Source organism: Diplotaxodon limnothrissa, linkage group LG22 (assembly GCF_057381915.1).
Source record: "Diplotaxodon limnothrissa isolate DT_005_m linkage group LG22, D_limnothrissa_male_GT1.1, whole genome shotgun sequence".
NCBI classification, from domain to species: domain Eukaryota; kingdom Metazoa; phylum Chordata; class Actinopteri; order Cichliformes; family Cichlidae; genus Diplotaxodon; species Diplotaxodon limnothrissa.
Genome location: NC_140616.1, coordinates 10,965,006 through 10,983,125, shown reverse-complemented (window position 1 = coordinate 10,983,125; position 18,120 = coordinate 10,965,006). Strand labels below are relative to the sequence as shown.

At 39.6% G+C, this 18,120-nt stretch overlaps 1 protein-coding gene across 1 annotated transcript in view; it reads right to left on the bottom strand.

The window, feature by feature from the left end:
- Positions 1–1,212: 1,212 nt before the first annotated feature.
- crybg2 (crystallin beta-gamma domain containing 2) overlaps positions 1,213–18,120 on the bottom strand; it is a 35,675-nt gene continuing 18,767 nt past the window's right edge. Inside the window, exons 5-24 of the mRNA XM_085346451.1 lie at positions 15,782–16,961; positions 14,703–15,458; positions 11,705–11,752; positions 10,424–10,542; positions 7,001–7,214; positions 6,030–6,169; positions 5,756–5,882; positions 5,634–5,669; positions 5,413–5,552; positions 5,151–5,277; positions 4,489–4,646; positions 4,235–4,361; positions 4,102–4,134; positions 3,529–3,641; positions 3,274–3,403; positions 2,983–3,122; positions 2,742–2,865; positions 1,998–2,156; positions 1,742–1,901; positions 1,213–1,390 (exon numbers count right to left, since the gene is read on the bottom strand). Coding sequence (XP_085202577.1) covers positions 1,302–1,390; positions 1,742–1,901; positions 1,998–2,156; positions 2,742–2,865; positions 2,983–3,122; positions 3,274–3,403; positions 3,529–3,641; positions 4,102–4,134; positions 4,235–4,361; positions 4,489–4,646; positions 5,151–5,277; positions 5,413–5,552; positions 5,634–5,669; positions 5,756–5,882; positions 6,030–6,169; positions 7,001–7,214; positions 10,424–10,542; positions 11,705–11,752; positions 14,703–15,458; positions 15,782–16,961 — 4,120 coding nt within the window. The 3' untranslated portion in view covers positions 1,213–1,301. The remainder of the gene's footprint in view (positions 1,391–1,741; positions 1,902–1,997; positions 2,157–2,741; positions 2,866–2,982; positions 3,123–3,273; positions 3,404–3,528; positions 3,642–4,101; positions 4,135–4,234; positions 4,362–4,488; positions 4,647–5,150; positions 5,278–5,412; positions 5,553–5,633; positions 5,670–5,755; positions 5,883–6,029; positions 6,170–7,000; positions 7,215–10,423; positions 10,543–11,704; positions 11,753–14,702; positions 15,459–15,781; positions 16,962–18,120) is intronic.

The window sequence follows — 18,120 nt, the reverse complement described above, 5'->3', positions numbered from 1 at the left end:
AGTAGAGGTCACCAAAGCTTATTTGACACTGCTAAACCTTGCAGAAAGCCTCCCCAAAAGAGTTGAAGCTGTTGTAGCTGAAACGGTCCACCAACATCATATTAACCCTTTGGATTAAGAACTGGACTTCACTCGAGTGTTCTCAAAGAGCTAAAGTATGAGCACTGATGATGTTGGTCTAAAATGCACAGCAGATAATGTCCTGAGTAGTTTAAAAAACTATGATGAAAAACAAGAAAGAAAAAGATGAATGGATTAAAAAAAATAAATAAATAAAAATACACCCTTATTTTGTAATCTTTTCTACAATCATTTTATTCAATATTTAATATTTTAAAACCTTTCCCTCCTACATAACATGAAATTACATCTTTAGTATCAAATATTAACATGCAGCTGAAGCAGGGAACACAGAAACATACACATTAAGATTTACATCAAAATATGTCAAGAAACAGTAACTCGACAGAAACTGCACAGTTCATTGCACTGGACCATGCATGTATACGTAAGTGCAACATTTCCCACAACACATACAGGATTTTTATATTACATATATAAAAACAAAAAATTAAAAGCGTAACACGCATTTCTTGAATACTAAACATCCTTTTGGCTTCACCCATCCAGCTTCACTATAAACCCCAGAAGGCCATTTTGTTTTCATTCCAGGAAATCAAATGCCCAAAAGCAATTTGAATTTCAAACTTAGATTTATAGTAAACAAATATAGGACGAGATGATGTTCCTCTTCTACAGACAAAAAAAAAAAAAGCCCCCATAAACCCAGATTCCGATAAACATGGAAATCCCAGGCTGGATAATCAAATTGTTGACAAATGATCAGCTGGAAGGTCAAATGAAAGTCGCAGAACAGTGTGAACCATATACGGAATTTTCACTGTACATCCTCAAACAAATAACATGTATTTGCCATTGCTTTTCGACTCATGCTCCAAATAAAACTAAACAAATCAAGGCACTTATTTAAACTCTTCTTTGGTAAAATACATTTTGAAAATGATTAAAAACAAAAAAACAAAACAAAAAACACATTTCATGCTATGAATGCAAACTAACAAAAAACCTTGAAAACAACTTGGGCAGCTTTTGCAGGGCATCTATTGCTTCTACGCATTCTTGCTGTTGGATACTGATTTCAAACTAGCTCATAGGTTTTAGAAGGAATTGCATGTCCTGAGATGCAGTAAGTCATGAAACAGATACAAGAGTGGATACTGAAATATCAAGACAATATCACAAAGTGGCAAAGATAAGCTCGGTTCCTGTGCTGCTGATGGCTACAGCAACTCTATCTCCCACTGCTGGCTGGGCCTCTCATCATTCTCGGGCATAATGACCACGTGGTCCTTGTCGTAAGTTTTGCCACCTGATGAAAAAAGTAGTTTCACAATGTAAATCTGACTAATTATTCATGCTGTAGTGGAATGTAACTAAATAAACTCATTTTCATTGTGGAATTGTTATTATTACATTAATACATAAAAAAAAAATCCCTGCCAGTGAACACTTAAAAGGGAATATGCAGGAAAATAAACTTGGACACTTCTGAAAATTAAGTTAATATCATTTGAGATTAGATAAGATTTTGTGATGACCAATTATAACTTAATATTTAATAATTTTAGAAAATGAAAGCCAGTAAAAACTACAATAGCCACTAACAACTTTACACGCAACAAATGTTTAAAGGTTAAATTACCACATTTTCTTCTCATACCTTTAACATCCAGGACCATGCCAGGGAAAGTATTGCTAGTGATGAGGCCTTTCATTGGGGCAGTCCAGGTTTGAACGGGCTGTCGGGTTTCTGTCCACAGAACCACCTTTGCTGCTGGCTCTATGTTGCCAACCACCTGAAGGCTCATGGTTGGGGACAACTACAGAATACACAAAGTATTATGTTGGAAAGAATTGTCAAGATTTGAAATGTATGACTGTGTTGAGGTTTTCGGAGATGTCACCAGCATTGTTACCTTGTTTTTAATCAGTCCATCCTGGTAGAACCAGATGTCACTCAGTGGCTCCACCTCAGGCGTCACCACCACTCGTCCTGATTTCAACTCCTCCACGCCACCCTGGACGGACAGGAAGTGACCTCGCTCTGTGTTCTTGATACGGAAAAAGTGGCGCTTCTGTAGAAGGAAAAAAATAGCACAATGTATTACTGTTATAGAATCTGTGGGCAGGCCAGACAACTCAAAGTTATTTGTAAATAAATACTAGCTGAAGTGAACAGAACTGGCTGCACTTGTAATGATGGACATTAGTTTCCATTTTTTTCTTTTTAAATATAGGGACCAACAGAATCACCATTCTCTCCGTTTTGGAACTATTGGATACTTTTAACATCTGAGATTTATAAAAATGTCAGCCTGGTTTACTAATAACACTAATGAGTGACCTAGAACACCAAAATCAACACCTTTAGGATCAAATTATTCTTCTTTAAGGCTCCTAATAAAGGCTTTGTTTGTTTTTTAAGGCTCCTAATGAGGGTTTTTCGATGCAATCTTCACTTATTGTGTAAAATGAAGGCTCTGAACTGGTGCTGGCAACAGGAGCTTAAGTCTATAAACATGATTTAATGCCATTAAAAGCAGGAAGAAAATAATCGTATAATTTTCTTTTAATAATTAATAAAGATTCAAACTTTCAGAGGTTCTCTTATTGTGTACCTCATGTTAAAAAGTCATTGTAAAGAATACTTGTTAACAAACCTGTCTGACTGGGTACATTGAGCCAATAGTGTGAAGGGAGCTGAACTTTGGCCAGTTGGTGATTTCAATTGGCTCCAGCAGGAACTGGCGCCCCCTGTAGTTGCTGTGTTCACATATCACCCAGCTACAAAGCAGGAAAGTGGACACAAAGAATTACTTATGACAACAGTATCCAGGTTCTCAGCAAGATATTTTTGGTTCACTATTAGCTGATGAAGCCATTTAATTGCATGTAAGTTACCAGCCGCTGTTGACTCTGAGCGACAGGATGTGGTTGTTGAAGCCTTCTTCTACCATACTCAGGATCTCTGTGTCTGTGGTGATCTCTCTGCCCTCCAGACACTCAAGCCCGAACAAAGAGATGGAAGGAACTGAGAACAACTGGAGAAAGAAAGAGCATTTAGTAAGGCCATTGCCATTGTGTGCAATAGGTCGGCACCCATAACATGAAATCTCCCACTCGTGGGACTAATAAAGGTATCTTATAATCGAGAGCAAAATTTTCCCTACACTGTGTGAGTGCATTTCTTACCAAGGGCACAATCTTAACAGAACGAATGGAACAGTCAGGGGGGCAGCCCATGCTGGTTAGATTGGGGTAGTCTCCTTCAGATAAGACATACAAGTTCCCAGAGAACTGTTCATTCTCATAGACGACCCAGCTGAAATACACAGTGTTAAATTGTGTCTTTATTGCTTTGCTTATTGACTTGAAAAAATAAAAAATACACACACACCAAATCATGTCAACTCTAACTTTTACTCACTTTACTTCCTGCTTACTCACCTTCTTCCCGTCACTCTGCATGACTTGGTAACTAATTTTTCTGGCATTTCCTCCTGTTTGCAGTTAAAGATGTAACACTCTCCCTGGAAGTCTGGCTCAGAGTACAATTTTATCTGACAAGAAGAAATAGGAAAAGCAAGGTGAGATGCCAGCTGAGAACATTTATATCTGTACTGTGACAGAAGCAAAGTTAACAGGGAAAATGTCAAGGTGCTTAACTTTGACCAAGTTATTAGCTTTAAGATATGCTCCATCCTTGAAAAAGGTTTTAAGCAAACAAAAAGAAACTCTGGATTCAAGTAATACAGTTCAATGTAACCTTCGCACATTGTTTTGGGACTGCTATCAGGCAGGGGACAGAGAAAGGTGAAGAAAAACAAACTCTACTGCAGTTTATAAGTTATACACTAAGCCTGTCGACCTTTGAACAGTGGAGCAAAATAACTAAAAAACAAAACAAAACAAAAAACCCTGCATAACCCAAGCTTAGAGCAATTCAGACAGTCTCTTCTTTACAACACTGCTTCAATTCAATTCCCCATGAAAGCTTTCTTTCCACATGACTGTACTTACCTCATCCCTGGACCTTGAACTGTCATTTGGAGCCTAATAACAAGACAAAACAAAACAAAACAAACAGAAGAATTACATGTCTGCACAGTTCTTAGTTTAGCAGTTTGAAGATACGACTCCCAGTGATTCTCACCAGTAAGATGGGCTGAACTGAGCAGACACGAGTGTCTTGAGACCCCCAGTCAGCACAGTTATTGTAGAAGCCTTTCTCTAGAATGTACTGGTGACCAGAAAAGTCCACATGCGAGTAAGCGATCCATCTGTAAGGAAGACAAACAAATACCTGATTATTGTAAAACCTGTCAATTCGTCGGTACAATGTAAGAAGAGGGGAAAAATATATATATTAAAAAAAAATTTAAATACTGGTGTCTTCTACACACTTACGCCCCACTGATTACTTCGATTGAACGCGTGGAGGTTTTGTAGCCAAACAGCTCAACGTCAGGGATGGCCTCTGTCACCTCGAAGGTCTTCTCCTCTTGCACTCCATCTTGGTCTTCCTCTAGCTGCTCAAACATCACCATGGCAGGGTCTGTCAAGTCCTGCAAGAGACAAAAAAAAACAAACAAACTGATTAATAGTCTGCATTCTAATATTTATCACGTTACTGATAATATAAATCATATCGGAGTCGCTTCATTTCTCTGGAGCCTGTTGTTATGAGTTTGTTGTAGACTTGTAGTCAAGACCACCTAAACCAAGACTCTTCTGATTCATTACAAAGCACTCTCTAAGCACGGCTCTTAGAGCTGATGCTTTTGAGCATGACACATTATCGAACGTTACGTTGTGTGTCATGGATACTGTTGACTCCAAATCTCCCGACAACTGTGTCGATCTGAGACAGCGAGACCAAGACAAGACCGAGACCACGTAAAAGTGGTCTCAAGACCGGAGACACGTATTAACAATTTCAAGTTAAACGGCCCTCTTGCAATTTAATGTGCAGCTTTCACTTACTGGGAGCCACAGTGGTTTCGTTTAAAGACTTCGAAACATGAGAAGAATGAACAAATATTAGTTCTTATGAAGTCATTGTAACTTACTGCGCGAATGACCCTAACAGAGCGCAGTTCAGCATCACAGCCTCCCCACACCCTCCAGTCATGATACTCTCCTTCCTCCAGCAGGTACTGGTGGCCTCGGAAACCCTCCTTCTCGTAGCCCACCCAGCTACAGAAACAGAGAAAGGCACATGGCTTAAAAAACAAAACAAAAACAAAGTAATAATGTGATCTGCAGCTGTTAAAACTTGCAAAATGCCTTTTCAAGGATCACCGAATACAAACAGGCAAGAATACCACTTACATTCCTCCTAGTACTTTAAGAGAGCCCACGTTATACATAAAGGTTGTTTGCTGCCTCTCTATTCTGGTCATAAAGTCTCTCATGTTGGTGGTTATTGTCCTCGATTTCCCAGTAAAGTAGGGCTTTTCATAAATCACCATCTGGAGACAAAAAGTCAGCTTTTAAGTTTCAGTAATAGTTTCAGTAGCAGTTTGTGAACAGGAAAATTCATCCTTCTTCACCTTTGGATCATTCAGATTTTCCACCTGTGGTTCACCCTGTGAGTTAAAAAGAAAAAGAAATCCAAATTAAGTGCAAGTGATAAAGAAGGCAGATTGTAAGTGCTTCTAGAAGTGACACTTACTATTTTGAGTGGATGTAATGACCCCACATAGGGCTGTTCCACCCCCCAGGCTGCTGGGTTTGAGTACCCCCCAACCTCCAGGACTCGTGGTACACCCTGGAAGAAAGGCTGTGCGAACACAAGCCACCTGAAGAGCAGAAAAATAGATGTCAGTAAAAAACATTAAAGCAATCTGATTTGTCAAATTGGATGAAATGCAACACTAGTGACAAATGATCAGTATCATATTAATTTTGGCTTTACAAAGCATTTTGAATAGATCAACATCACTCACAGCCCTGCGTTAATAATGATGGAATTGGCCTTAATGGGGAAACCAAAAATCCTGGCATCATCGGAAGTATCTCGGAAGATGACTTTCTTTCCCTCCGCTTCCTCTTCAGGGAAAAGGCTAATTTCTGGAACGCTGTAGTCCTGAGGGAGGATAGAAGGAGGCTGTAACGCTGCTGTCACATGGGAAACACGTGACTTACAGATAAACATCATAATGAGTAGATTTTTACACCTCCAGCATGGACAAGAAAGTTGTCCAACCTCTGTTAAAGGAGCTTTCGCACCAGTTGGGTCTGGATTGTCAGATATTTTAACTTGATTTGTTTTCTGAGGAAAATCAAATATGTCAGTCTGTAGGCATTTTCAAAGAGTATGGGCGAGAAAAAGGATGGGAGCACAATGCCATCTGAAGATAAAGAATGTTATACTCTTTACTAACAGAGCAACACTGTTATTGTTCTGAATACAGAATGAGCTGATGTCAGACAGACACTTCTACCAACCAATCACCGTCAAGTACTGGGAGACAACCCACGCAGGTGACATTATATAGGTATGGCATGTTAAAACAAAAATAAATATATGCAATAGATAAGTGTCTCAGGCTTTTTGATGTGAATAGTCCATATATCTCAGATTAATAAAATAGTAGAAAATAATTAAATATTTATTTTCATGCTTCAATGTTTCAATCCTTTAAAACAAAGTACATTTGTAGTAGTATCTGACTTGTCATACTTGTCGGCCCAGTCAAGTGTTGACACTTATTTTTGACACTAGATGGTGCCATTGAGCTAAGGAGCAAACAGCCACTCGCAAGATTGAAAACAAAACATTTAAGAAATCAGCCGTTCATGCTGATATAATGATTCTGCAATAAAATGTTCCACTGCACTCAGTTAGCTTTCAAATCCTAATTCAGGCTTTGTGGCAACAACCAGCGACAACAGAGGGAAAGAAAATTCTTCTTACCCTCACTGCTCTTCGTATGGATCCGATGAGGAACCTCCTGGCTGGCTTGGTCTCCTTTTGCTCATCATTTGTGTCTCCGTTGTGCTCTTCTCCCTCATTCTGTTCATTCTCTTGCTGCTCTTCTGGAGGGCTGAACGGGTAAGTAATCTCGATGTCACCCTCATCCAGAGCAATCTTCTCCCCTTTGAAGTTGGGTTTCTCATAAAGCACCCACCTAAAGGATTAAAAAGAAGAAGAAAAAAAGAAAAAGAAAAGAAAGGGCAGTGTAAGGTTACAGCCTGCTGCGTATGACCGTTGTTTCTCCTGATAATATGTTTATGCACTTTTCATAGACATTTACTGTTGCAACATCATTCTGATGTGTCAAAGCAACGAGTATTTCTCATTATTAATGTAGAGATAGTATTTGTTATTACTCTCATTAATGCCAGTGTTGATTTTACCCAACTATACGGCTTTGTTACTAACAAAAAGACTTTTAGAGGCAGGGACATTAAAAACCTGACACTAGTCATTCACTACTTTACAATTTTGCTTTTAATAAACCCAAGGCACAAAACTTTATGGGAATCAGAAGCTAAATGAAATCCTACTACTTTGCTACTTTTTAAGATTGGCTTTTCTTTTACAGCCCTCTCTTTAAATAGAACAACACACACTTTCTCTTTCTTATAGATGAAATTCTGCATGAACAAGCAATCAAACGCACTGCTAATAATGAAGAATGTCAGGCAGTTTTTCTACCACGGTCTGGTAAATGTTGTGCAACTCCAGCGCTGCTACAGTTACAAGGATTATGTGAAATGTGATCAATAAATATAGCCTAATAAATGAATATTCCTCTCTAAATATGAGTAAAAATAGAAGACACCATAGTAGAAACATGCAAGCAGTGTACAAGTACCTTTAAAATGGACCCATATGCAGTATGCTACCAATAAAATCCCAACACTTGAGCTGCTTGATAAAGGTAATCTCTTTATAAAAGACAGATTTTTTTTAAAGTCAGAGGCTGATGGCCTACAAATGCCACTTACTTTGCATTCCTACATTAGAGTATTAGCTGTGGTTTGGGTAGTGGCGCAGGAAATGGTGTGTGAACTGACAGTATAATCATCTCATTGTAAGAAGCTGAGGAAGCATTAGTCTAGTGTTAGTACAGGCCAGCGCAGCACCAGCAGGGTTACTGCAGGTTCACAGAGCTGGCTGTGTTTGACAAAACATTCCATGTCTGAGGCAGGTGTGTGTTTAAGCTTGTGTTTGGGGTGTGTTAACGATTGAAGGAATTTGCATGCCCACAGCACATCAATAGCAGTCTTGTTTTTATAACGCTACCTGATCACATCCGGAGAGAGTTTTATTTGGAAAAACCGCTGACTTGCTAAACACTTGACATTTAAAAGACAAAACCAAAATTATATATATAGCAAAGGTTAGAAGCTATTTTAAATACAATTTCCTTAAAGTGAGATATACGTAGTACACTTGACAAAAGGTTTTGCAGCTATAAAATCTGGTGATTAAACAGTTTCTGGTTAGAAAAGAAAAAGAAAAATCTAGTAAATCATGAAAAACTTCTTTACTTATTTCCTTGTGAAAAGCTTTGTGTCACTTAATGCCATTTTTTTCTCTTTTAGATATTAATGCATAACTCTGCAGTGAGTATGTAGTAAGAAAGCGCTACTTTCTGCATTTGGTAAATAAAAGCATTTAAAAGTCCAAAGTCCCAGACACCTGTATTAAGTGTGGCGTGGATAGGGGTTCTTTGTTTCACTGCATGTGGGAGTGCCCACAGGTGAAAGTCTTTTGGGAAAAGGTAATAAATCTGTTAGGCCAAGTTAAAGTGCTAATTTGATATGTATGCTAGACTTGTAGTCAAGACCAGAGGGTTTGGAGGCCTATCTCCCCCTACCACCACTTCCCCTGCCAGTGGCGGACTCCCTCAGGTGTCGGTGCGTTGGTGGTTCTTTGTGTCTGGGGGTGGGCGTCCAGGTACACACTGGCTCACTCCTTGGCGGCCGCTTATCGGGGCCTGGAGCCTGGGGCTCGCTCGGGCCACTTCGGAGGTGGGGTGCCCCCGGCCTCTCGGCCTGGGGCTCAGTCACTCAGGCACAGCTGGCTGCCGGCGGAGCTCACGGGCGCGTCACTGCAACTCCCCCTGGCTTCTGCTCCGCGGCTGCTGAGTGAGCCCTCATCTGGGACTCTCCTCAACTCTTACTGGGACAGTGGCGCGGCTGCCCCTCTGTTGGTCTTCCTTGGTCTCTTGTGTTCTGGGGGCCTCTGGATGTCTGGAGTTTTGATCTCCTACATACCTGCTTCATACCCTGGAGGACGGGGCTGTGGCTCCCCCACACTCCCTAGCAGATCGTTACATGGAGAAACCTTTGGAATGCAAGCATGCTGATCCACACAGGTGTACACACAGGTATTCACAGATGCGGACTACAGCTTTCTTGGCTGCTGCCTCAAAGCACATTGTGCGCTGTCTATCTTGCGTGCTGCACAATATCGTTTATTATTTAGTATCTACTGATATCTACTGCTAGCTAGTTTATTGTGATGGTGCTGTTTCTTTTTATTATGTTGCTCTTTGTTGTTTGCCTTCTCTTCTGTTTTTTTTCTCCATACAGGTGACCCAGGTGGGTTTTTTTTTGTTGTTGTTTGTTTTGTTTTGTTTTTTTCTTTCTTCCCCCCCTTCTCACCGTCTCTTCTCCCCTTTGGTTTTCTTTCTCTCCCTCTCTTTCTTTCATTCTTTCTCCCTGTCCTATCCCCCAGTCATGTCTGTCCCGTTTGTAGCAACTGAAAATAAAATAAATTCATAATTATAATAAAGGTCAATCAAATGGACCAATATGGCAAGGCCATGATGATCCACTTGGTAAAATAAATCCGCTTGGCATCTTTCTTGGCCTTAAGACAACAATTCTGATGGCTAAAGATCCAAACGGGACACAAAAAAAAAAAAAAAAAAAAAAAAAAAGACCAGAGGGTATCGAGACCAAGACAAGACCAAAACAAAAGTCCGTCGAGACCAAGACCATGTAAAAGTGGTCTTGAGACCAAGGCCGGTCTCGAGACATCCAACTCTAAATGTATGCCTGCCCTCCCCTCCCCCTTTGCTATGGCTTGCTTTATTTGTGTTTCTATTATTATGCCTTTTGTCATTATTTTATTTTATGTTCACTGTATATTATGTAAAACTAGTTAAAACCTAATAAATAAATATGTAAAAAAAAAAAGAAAAAAGAAAAGTCCAAAGTCCTGTCCTTTTACAAAGTTAAATACATACATGCATGCCTAAAATACAATCAAAAATACAAACGAGACAACAAGTAATATCTGTTACCGACAGCAAGAGGATCCATATGGATTTGTTTTATGGGAGAAGGGGGAAATAAATAAATAAATGCTTCCAGCACTTACCCTCCTCTGATCACCCTGATAGAGATGGTTTCCTGCAGCTCCCAGGGTGTAGCATCAATGACATCACCGTGTACCTCAATCCTTTGGCCGCACATACCCGGTCGGTCAAAAATATACATCTAGCCGGAAGGAAGACAAAATGTTAGCATAAATTATGACTGTACACTTGTAAAATCAGATGTTTTAAGGCTGCAGGTCATATAATCAGATATTAATAATAATAATTATGAATTACGTTGAGTATATAATCAGTGTTAACATTACAGTAGATGTCATTTAATACTACGCAAGCACCTGGGATGAAACTGTAGAAAAGACAGAATTACTGCAGTCTTTATCCTGTGCTGCAGAAGAGTCCTTTATATTGTCAAAGGAAAATAAAGCCAACACTGTTGAATGGCATCATCTCCAGTTTCATATTCAACCTTAACCTTTAGGCGTTTAATACTAAAAGAGTAGAAAGCTGACTATATGGTATTGAGATTACAAACTTCTAGATTCTGTTGATAATCAGGAAATGCAACTATGCAAGAACATTAAAAAGTGGAATAAAATTTTGCACATCACAAGAGAAAATGGAGGTACAGATGTGCATATATTGGTGTATATATGGAATTTATTGAATAACAAAAACCTGCCCAAGTCTAAAGCACAGACATGTTTGGGACATCCAGCTTTAAGGCCCTACAGCATGGGAGAGAACCTAAACCTAAATGGAAGCTCCTCCCCAATTATTAAGAATCATTTGTGGGTAACCTCAGTGAGAAAATCGAAGAGCTCTCCAGCAACAAGCACAAGCAGGTCTGAAATTAACACAAGGCCACAATGGTACAGGCAATAGTGTAGTAGGTATGCACTTTAATTACCAATCAAAGGCAGAAATTCCACAGAAGAGGTTTGGGAGGGTTTTTATTAGCATCTGATAACAATCTATCGTTTAACCAGACAGTCCGCGTCGTCTACTGCAGAATGGTTATGAAATGATGTGTAGGCTCCTACGTTACCAAGAAAAACAGTTTCGTAACAACAACTTATTCCCCCTCAGGTAAACTAGCAAGGTGTTGTGTACTTAATGGTTAACAGACTGAGATTCACAAGAAAGCTCTGCTTTTAACGCCCAATTTTTAAATTACACTTCAATATGCTAGCTGACATTACTTTTTAGCCACTTTCTAGTTCAAGTTAGTGGCAAAAGTGGCTGTCAGCTTATACACGTTTCTAAAAAGGCACGTGGGTGAAAACAACTCTCACTGAAGAGTGCGGTTTGTGTGGCCAACTCACCTTTCCAGGACGAGGATTAAGCTTTCCATGTTCCTTCTCTTTGGTAAGCTATGGACAAATAGCAAAATTGTAAGGATTAAACGGACATCACAGGACATTATTTTCTTTTACTTTTTTTTTTTTTTTTAAAGTACTCTTTGGGGGAAAAGAAAACAGCCTTGGTAAGCCACGAGCATGTAAGATTTAGACACGCTATTACGCCCAGGTTCTAAACATGCCACACAATCCAAACAGTGTTACTGTACTGTCACCTTGTTCAACAGGTTCTGAGGAAGTCTGAAAGATGATGTGAGAAGACTTAAGATCCTTCACGACAATTCAAGGACAGCTTTAACAAAGAGGAATACATTCCTCTACTGAACCTTTGACACTTCTGACTTGGAACTACAGCATGAGCTCGACATGACAAAGAAAGACATTGCACTGGAAACAAAAATAAATGTGCTGTGCACCCAACAAGTAATTAAATAAATTATTTTTAAAGCTGAATTGGTTTTAGAATGTTTAAAAAGGACAGACTGCAATGTGGTTGAAGCCACAGCAAATTAGAGTTTTCGGTGATACTGGTGTGTGGTGAGGTATCACTTCACTGCTCGTCTGGAAGCTCTGCAGGAAACCGGTTACAAACTAGATCATGTTACTGACCAATGAGTGGCAACAGCTGAAGCTAAGGTTTCAAGAGTCCCTGACCTAATTTAATTCAGAAACATGTTTGTTGTAATAGTAATAATAATAATAATAATAATAATAATAATAATAAAAAACAAATTTTAAACATGAATAAATAAAAAAAAGGATGAAATGTATTCATACTTAAAAAACAAAACAACAAAAAATGTAAAGACAAAATAGTAAAACAAACAAAAACAAACACAGAAGGTAGTAATCCCACTCAAACGTGACTGGGTTTTTTCTGTTCTTCAAGTTTCTGAACCCTTGAGAATTTTCCTTAAATTAATAGCTTTGCATTTTCACAATAAATTATACCCAGTAGTTCATACTGATATCGTACGTTAAAAGGTGACCATTGTCTGCATATCATAATTAATTTGGAGTTTTTGAGTTTTAAGTTAGCAGTAATTGAGAATCACTGATTAAAAACTTTCACTTGCAAAAACCTACTTAAAAAAAGACGACATGTGCAGCTGTGGCATTAAACTAGTGGACCAATTAAAATCCTGATTAAGAAAAAAAAATGATGGAAATGTAAATTACGATTAGGTTGGCCAACTGTTATTGTGCCTCAGGCTAGTAGCAAGGCCAAATGCTGCACATTCAGTGCAGCACCTGCTTAAATAACAGATGGTTTTTTTTCTGCATGCCCTCTGCACACGTTTCTTTTGTTAACATCACTATAAACCTTAAGCCACAAATCATTCAAAGTCAGAAAGCTACGTCGCCGATGGAGACTGCAGAGTTTACTGCCTTCTTGATGCCCTACAGAAACAAACTCACACAGACACGTTTGACCTTCTGTTCCTTTCCCTCCCTGCAGCCTGGGTACAAGATCTGCTCTCCAATAAAATGAGCTACCACAAATGGAATGTGCAGTTTCAGCAAATCACATATTTAAAAACAAAACAAAAAAGTTTGACCGTGTAATGAAATAACTGACGACTGCAGCAAACAAGAAACTGGGGAAGAGAAGGGATAACGGCTGTCATCTTTTCTTCTCACACAGGTGTCGCCTTATGTGTTCTTGTCATAATTCATCTAATCAAATATCAAGTTTGAAGAAAAAAAAAAAAAAAAAAACTAGGGTGTGGCCATGTCTCTGCAGGAACAGACAGATAGCTGGGATGGGTGGGGAACCCAGCTGAGATCATTTAAAAACAAAATAATAATAATACCACGGCTATTTAAGCAGTTGAAATGACTATAAATATACATCAAAAAAGGGTTCGCAGGATGAAATCTCCTTAATTCTTTGAGAACGTGATAACGAGAAATAACTAGAATACATCAGTGGGTGTAAAACTCTTTTGAAGTAATGCTCGTGTCTTAGACAAATAATCTTTCCCCCACAGTTTGGCTCACATCAACAACTCAGGAAGCACATCAGAAGTCAATATTAGTATCAAACATTGTGTTACACGAGCTTTGATCACTTCAGAGTTCTAATTGGACAAACTTTGTGCCGATATTTGTGTTAGATGCTACAAATGCCACAGGCCTACACTGACATTTCACTCTTCATGTTCTTCCATCGCTTATAGAATTGTTGTGCTTCCTAACTGCAGCTGCTTAAAACCATCCTGCGCTTTGTGTTTCGATGGGGGTGGGAAACAGGATGTGGCAGAATGAACAAGAGAGTGTGTCCCAACATTCAGGCATGAGCTCTGTAGGCATATATACATAAACCAAAGTCTTCACCTACATGCACTTTATCCTGTGACCTTTGGGATCTTCACTGAGAAATAGAATGTTTTTATAATAAATAGGAACATTTATTTCATTTTGAAGGATTGTTTTAACACTGCATGACACTGGAACCACCAGCAGGCCCATCCTTTAATCACTGCTGGTTTTCTATAGAAATTCCATTTTGAAGCTTATTTAAATGGCACGTTTGGCATACAAATGCCAACAAAAGCCACAGATAACTGGATTTGTTGTGTGCACAATAATAAGTCATTAAGCTCACCTATTGTGAGCTGACCTGTTTTGTCATTTCTTACAATGGGAGAAGAATGGATGAGAGTTGCCTGTAAGTAAACACAATCATAGGATTTTCTTACTCATTCTGTTATCAAAGGGATAGTTAACCTTTCACACCTCACCCAACCCTCCACTTAATGTAACTGTTTGCATACTTTGAGCAGCCGCACTCGAAGACTTAGAAATATTCAACGAACGTGTCATCGAATATATTATTTTTTAATAAAGAGGTCACACACTGTACGTTTTCATGTCTAATGTGATCATTTCTTAGCCTGGATTGTTACATTTTTAAATGTCAAATCAACAAAAGCATTCTCACAAATGTAATATTACTCACATAGGCATCGGGGAAGGCTCTGTATTTTGAAAGTAAGTTCCTGTCAGGCTCAGTTGTTTGGCTCTGGAACTGAGACTTTCCATTAACATCGCTGAACAATGAACTGTGGACCCCCACAGCGGCATCACTACTCAGGCTCCTCTGCAGGATGGAAGTGCCCATTGTCCCGCTACCCACACCCATCGCCATCTGAGGGGTCTGGCTAAACATTGATAAAGGAGTGTCTGTGTTGGCGAATGGCCTGTGGAGGTCAATCAAGCCAGTTGGGCTGAGGAGGCGAGTGGGGCTGTTGCTGGCAGGCGGGGAGCCGATGGCCAGAGATGCAGGCCGACTCACATGAGTGTTCAGGTCTTCGGCTACGCTCAGAGAGGAGGATGAGGAATTCATAAGAAAGGAGAGGCGCTCAAAGCGCGATCCACCTGACTCTGTGCCAGCGCCATGGTCACCCATCCCCTTTAATCCCGCAGTCGTGTGATCTTTTAAAGATAAAGTTTCGGGTAGGGAGCTGGTGCAGAACACTGACCGATGGGCTTTTCCGTTTTCTTGTGTCTGAACTGTGGATGACGGCTTGTAGTTACCAAAGAGGACACTGTGATCAAGGCGAGAGCTTGTGGTAGGAGATGGAGGTACTTCATTGCCATTAAGCACTGGAGATTTTAAATCCTCAGACGAGTCAGAGGATTTTCTCATTACAGTACTGTTAAGAGTTGATGCTCTAAAGGGAAAGTTGAGACCTCTTGTTCCAGGGTGTCCATCCTGCAGGTGACATGACACATGCATAGTTATGCTAAGCTCTGAAGCATTCACCTATGAGATCTATGTCTTCAAAACAATGCAATGAATGCAATTTCATTTTTGGTGCTGACATATTTGATGAGTTGCATTCAAAAATACTACAATTCCTGAACAAACACATAAGGAGTGTATTATAAATTGCTTATAGCTTTAAAGAACATTTCAATTTTCATGACTTCTACAATAAGCAAAAACATAATCATAAAAACAATATAAATAAAGGTAAATAATGAAACAGCATGAAGATTTTCTAGCTCATGAAATTAATTTTAAGTCTACGATACCTGATTCTGCCTAATCAGTTCCAATGGAGAACGACTGTCTCTTGGGGAAGTCCTCTTCAATCCCAGGTCAGCAGGCAGAGTATACAGTCCATTGAGGGACTCTGCTGGAGCGCCTGTTCCTTCCATCTTTGTTTGGAGACCGCTCACGGAGTCAGGCACGTCAGAAGAGACTGGGCTTGGAGCATCCTCCACAATGGGTGGCAGAGAGGAGGCGAGGCCTGCATTATTGGTGCGTATGCTCACACTCTTCTGCCTCAGAGAAGGCCCCATGCTCTTTAAAGTATCCACCAGAATTTCCATGTCAAACTGGCTGGTGGAGTCTTCGTCAGGGGAGGCAGGAGGAGTAGAAAGAGTAGTAGCTACAGGGTCAGAGACAGCCTCCACAAGTGTGGCTGTGAACACCCCAGTAAATCGGTATGAGTCGCCGTCCTCTTCCTCCAAACTGTTGTTGTAGCTGGTTTGTTGTGTTGAGGAAAGGCTGGATACAGGGAGCTGTTGTGGCTCCCAGGCTGACTTTACACTCTCTGACCCTCCCTCTCTCTGTCCCAGTGTTTCACCTGCAGCTGCTCCAGGCTCCTCCTGCTCCACTAAGCTCCTCCTCCAGTCATCTGCTGGTGCTTTGACTGGGTTGCTTTCACGGCTCAGGTAAAATTCATTCCTGTCACTCCACCTGTTGCCAAGGGTAATAGGTTCCTCCAGAGAGGGGAGGGAGGGGGAAGAGAAGGAGTCAGTGAAGCGTGTGTATGCTGTAGTGTCAGGCAGAGCCGAGGAAGAGGAAGAGGAGGAGTTACTGGACGAGGTGTCTGATATATTGTAAGTCAGGGAGTCAGAAAAAGTGTAATTCTCTGTTTTACTTGGTTTATACTGACTTACACCCTCAAATCTATTTTTCCATTTATACTCTGAGTCAAGATCCGGTTCATTTGACTCAGTCGAGGTGCTCGTTTTGCTAAAGTCCACTTCATCCTGTCTATTATCAACAGCATCAGCCTCATTAATGAGAGATAGTTTACGAAAACGATGTTTGGCTTCATCCTCTTTGGAGAGAGACGAGGTCTTTATTAACAGTTTGGTACTCAGGCTGCGGTAGCCTGAATTCATTTTGTCAGCCGATTCCTGGCAGTCGTCCGTCTGTTGACTTTCTGAACTTGCTGCGGTGGTCCTTGAAGCTGTCAAAGATCTACACAAATAGCAGAAAGAAAATAAGGTGGTAAGCGTTTCACAGCATACAAAGAGCTCCAAGGCAGAGTCTTCAGGGTGTGGTGGACACACAATGCCAACAATGCAAATTATACAAAGCAATATCGCTTATCTTGACTAGCATGCAACGTCCAAGTTTGCAAAACATGTCACAAATTTTGGTTCCCCATTTTATATCTGCTAAAAAAAAGTACTATATAAATGACCCTAAGCAAAATGCATTCAGCTGAGGTATTCAATTGACCTGAATACTTTACAGAATATACCCTGCACCAACAACCTCTTTAGAGCCAGCAAAGTTATCCACATTTCAATATAAACATTAGATAAGAACACTCAAATGTAAGTACTACAAAACGCTGTGTAGGAACTGAGACAGGCCGTTGATTCAGAGAACAATTCAAACGCCAAAGACGTGTTTAGAAGAATATAAACTTTTTCATACCATTAAAAACGCACGATGTTCATGATAAAATCTTTAAGGAAATTTTGCAATAAAAAATGTATTTTGTTATTTAGTTTCAAATGCTTCTCTGTATTTTTTGTTTTAAACAAGTTTTTGAAAGATTTTTGAAATATTTGCGTTAACTTGTTTTTATGACAGGTGGTCTCATAACTTTGTTAAGCACTGTAGCTCAGGCTCTGCTACTTTAACTTTGGTCAGTTTTCCCTCTTTTTTTTTTTTTTTTTTAATAATTAATTTAAAACTCTTTAAGCTTCCCAAACATTATCCATGTGAAAAGGTCAAATACTGAAGAGTATCCCTTTAAGAAAAGATTTTATACTTAATTATACTTTCACGAAGCAACAGATCTTACCAATTTCTCAAGAATTAAGATTCAGTTAGTGTGGGAAAAGAAATCCTTAATGACTAAATGCATTTACTGTGCATTTCTCCAATTACAGGGTTGTTTCTCTTAGATTTGAGATGTGAGAGTTTTTTTTTTTTTTTTTTTTTTTTTAAAATCAAAGTTATAAGAATGTATTTTTACCGTTGTCTGTATCCCATGGCTATACCCATCCAAACAGGGCATACTAGTTATGACTAAAAGCACAACTACAACAATTATCAATGTTGTTCAAGGAAACAAAACTAAATATCAAACAGCTTTCATAAGTCGAGCAGTAAATCTGACTTG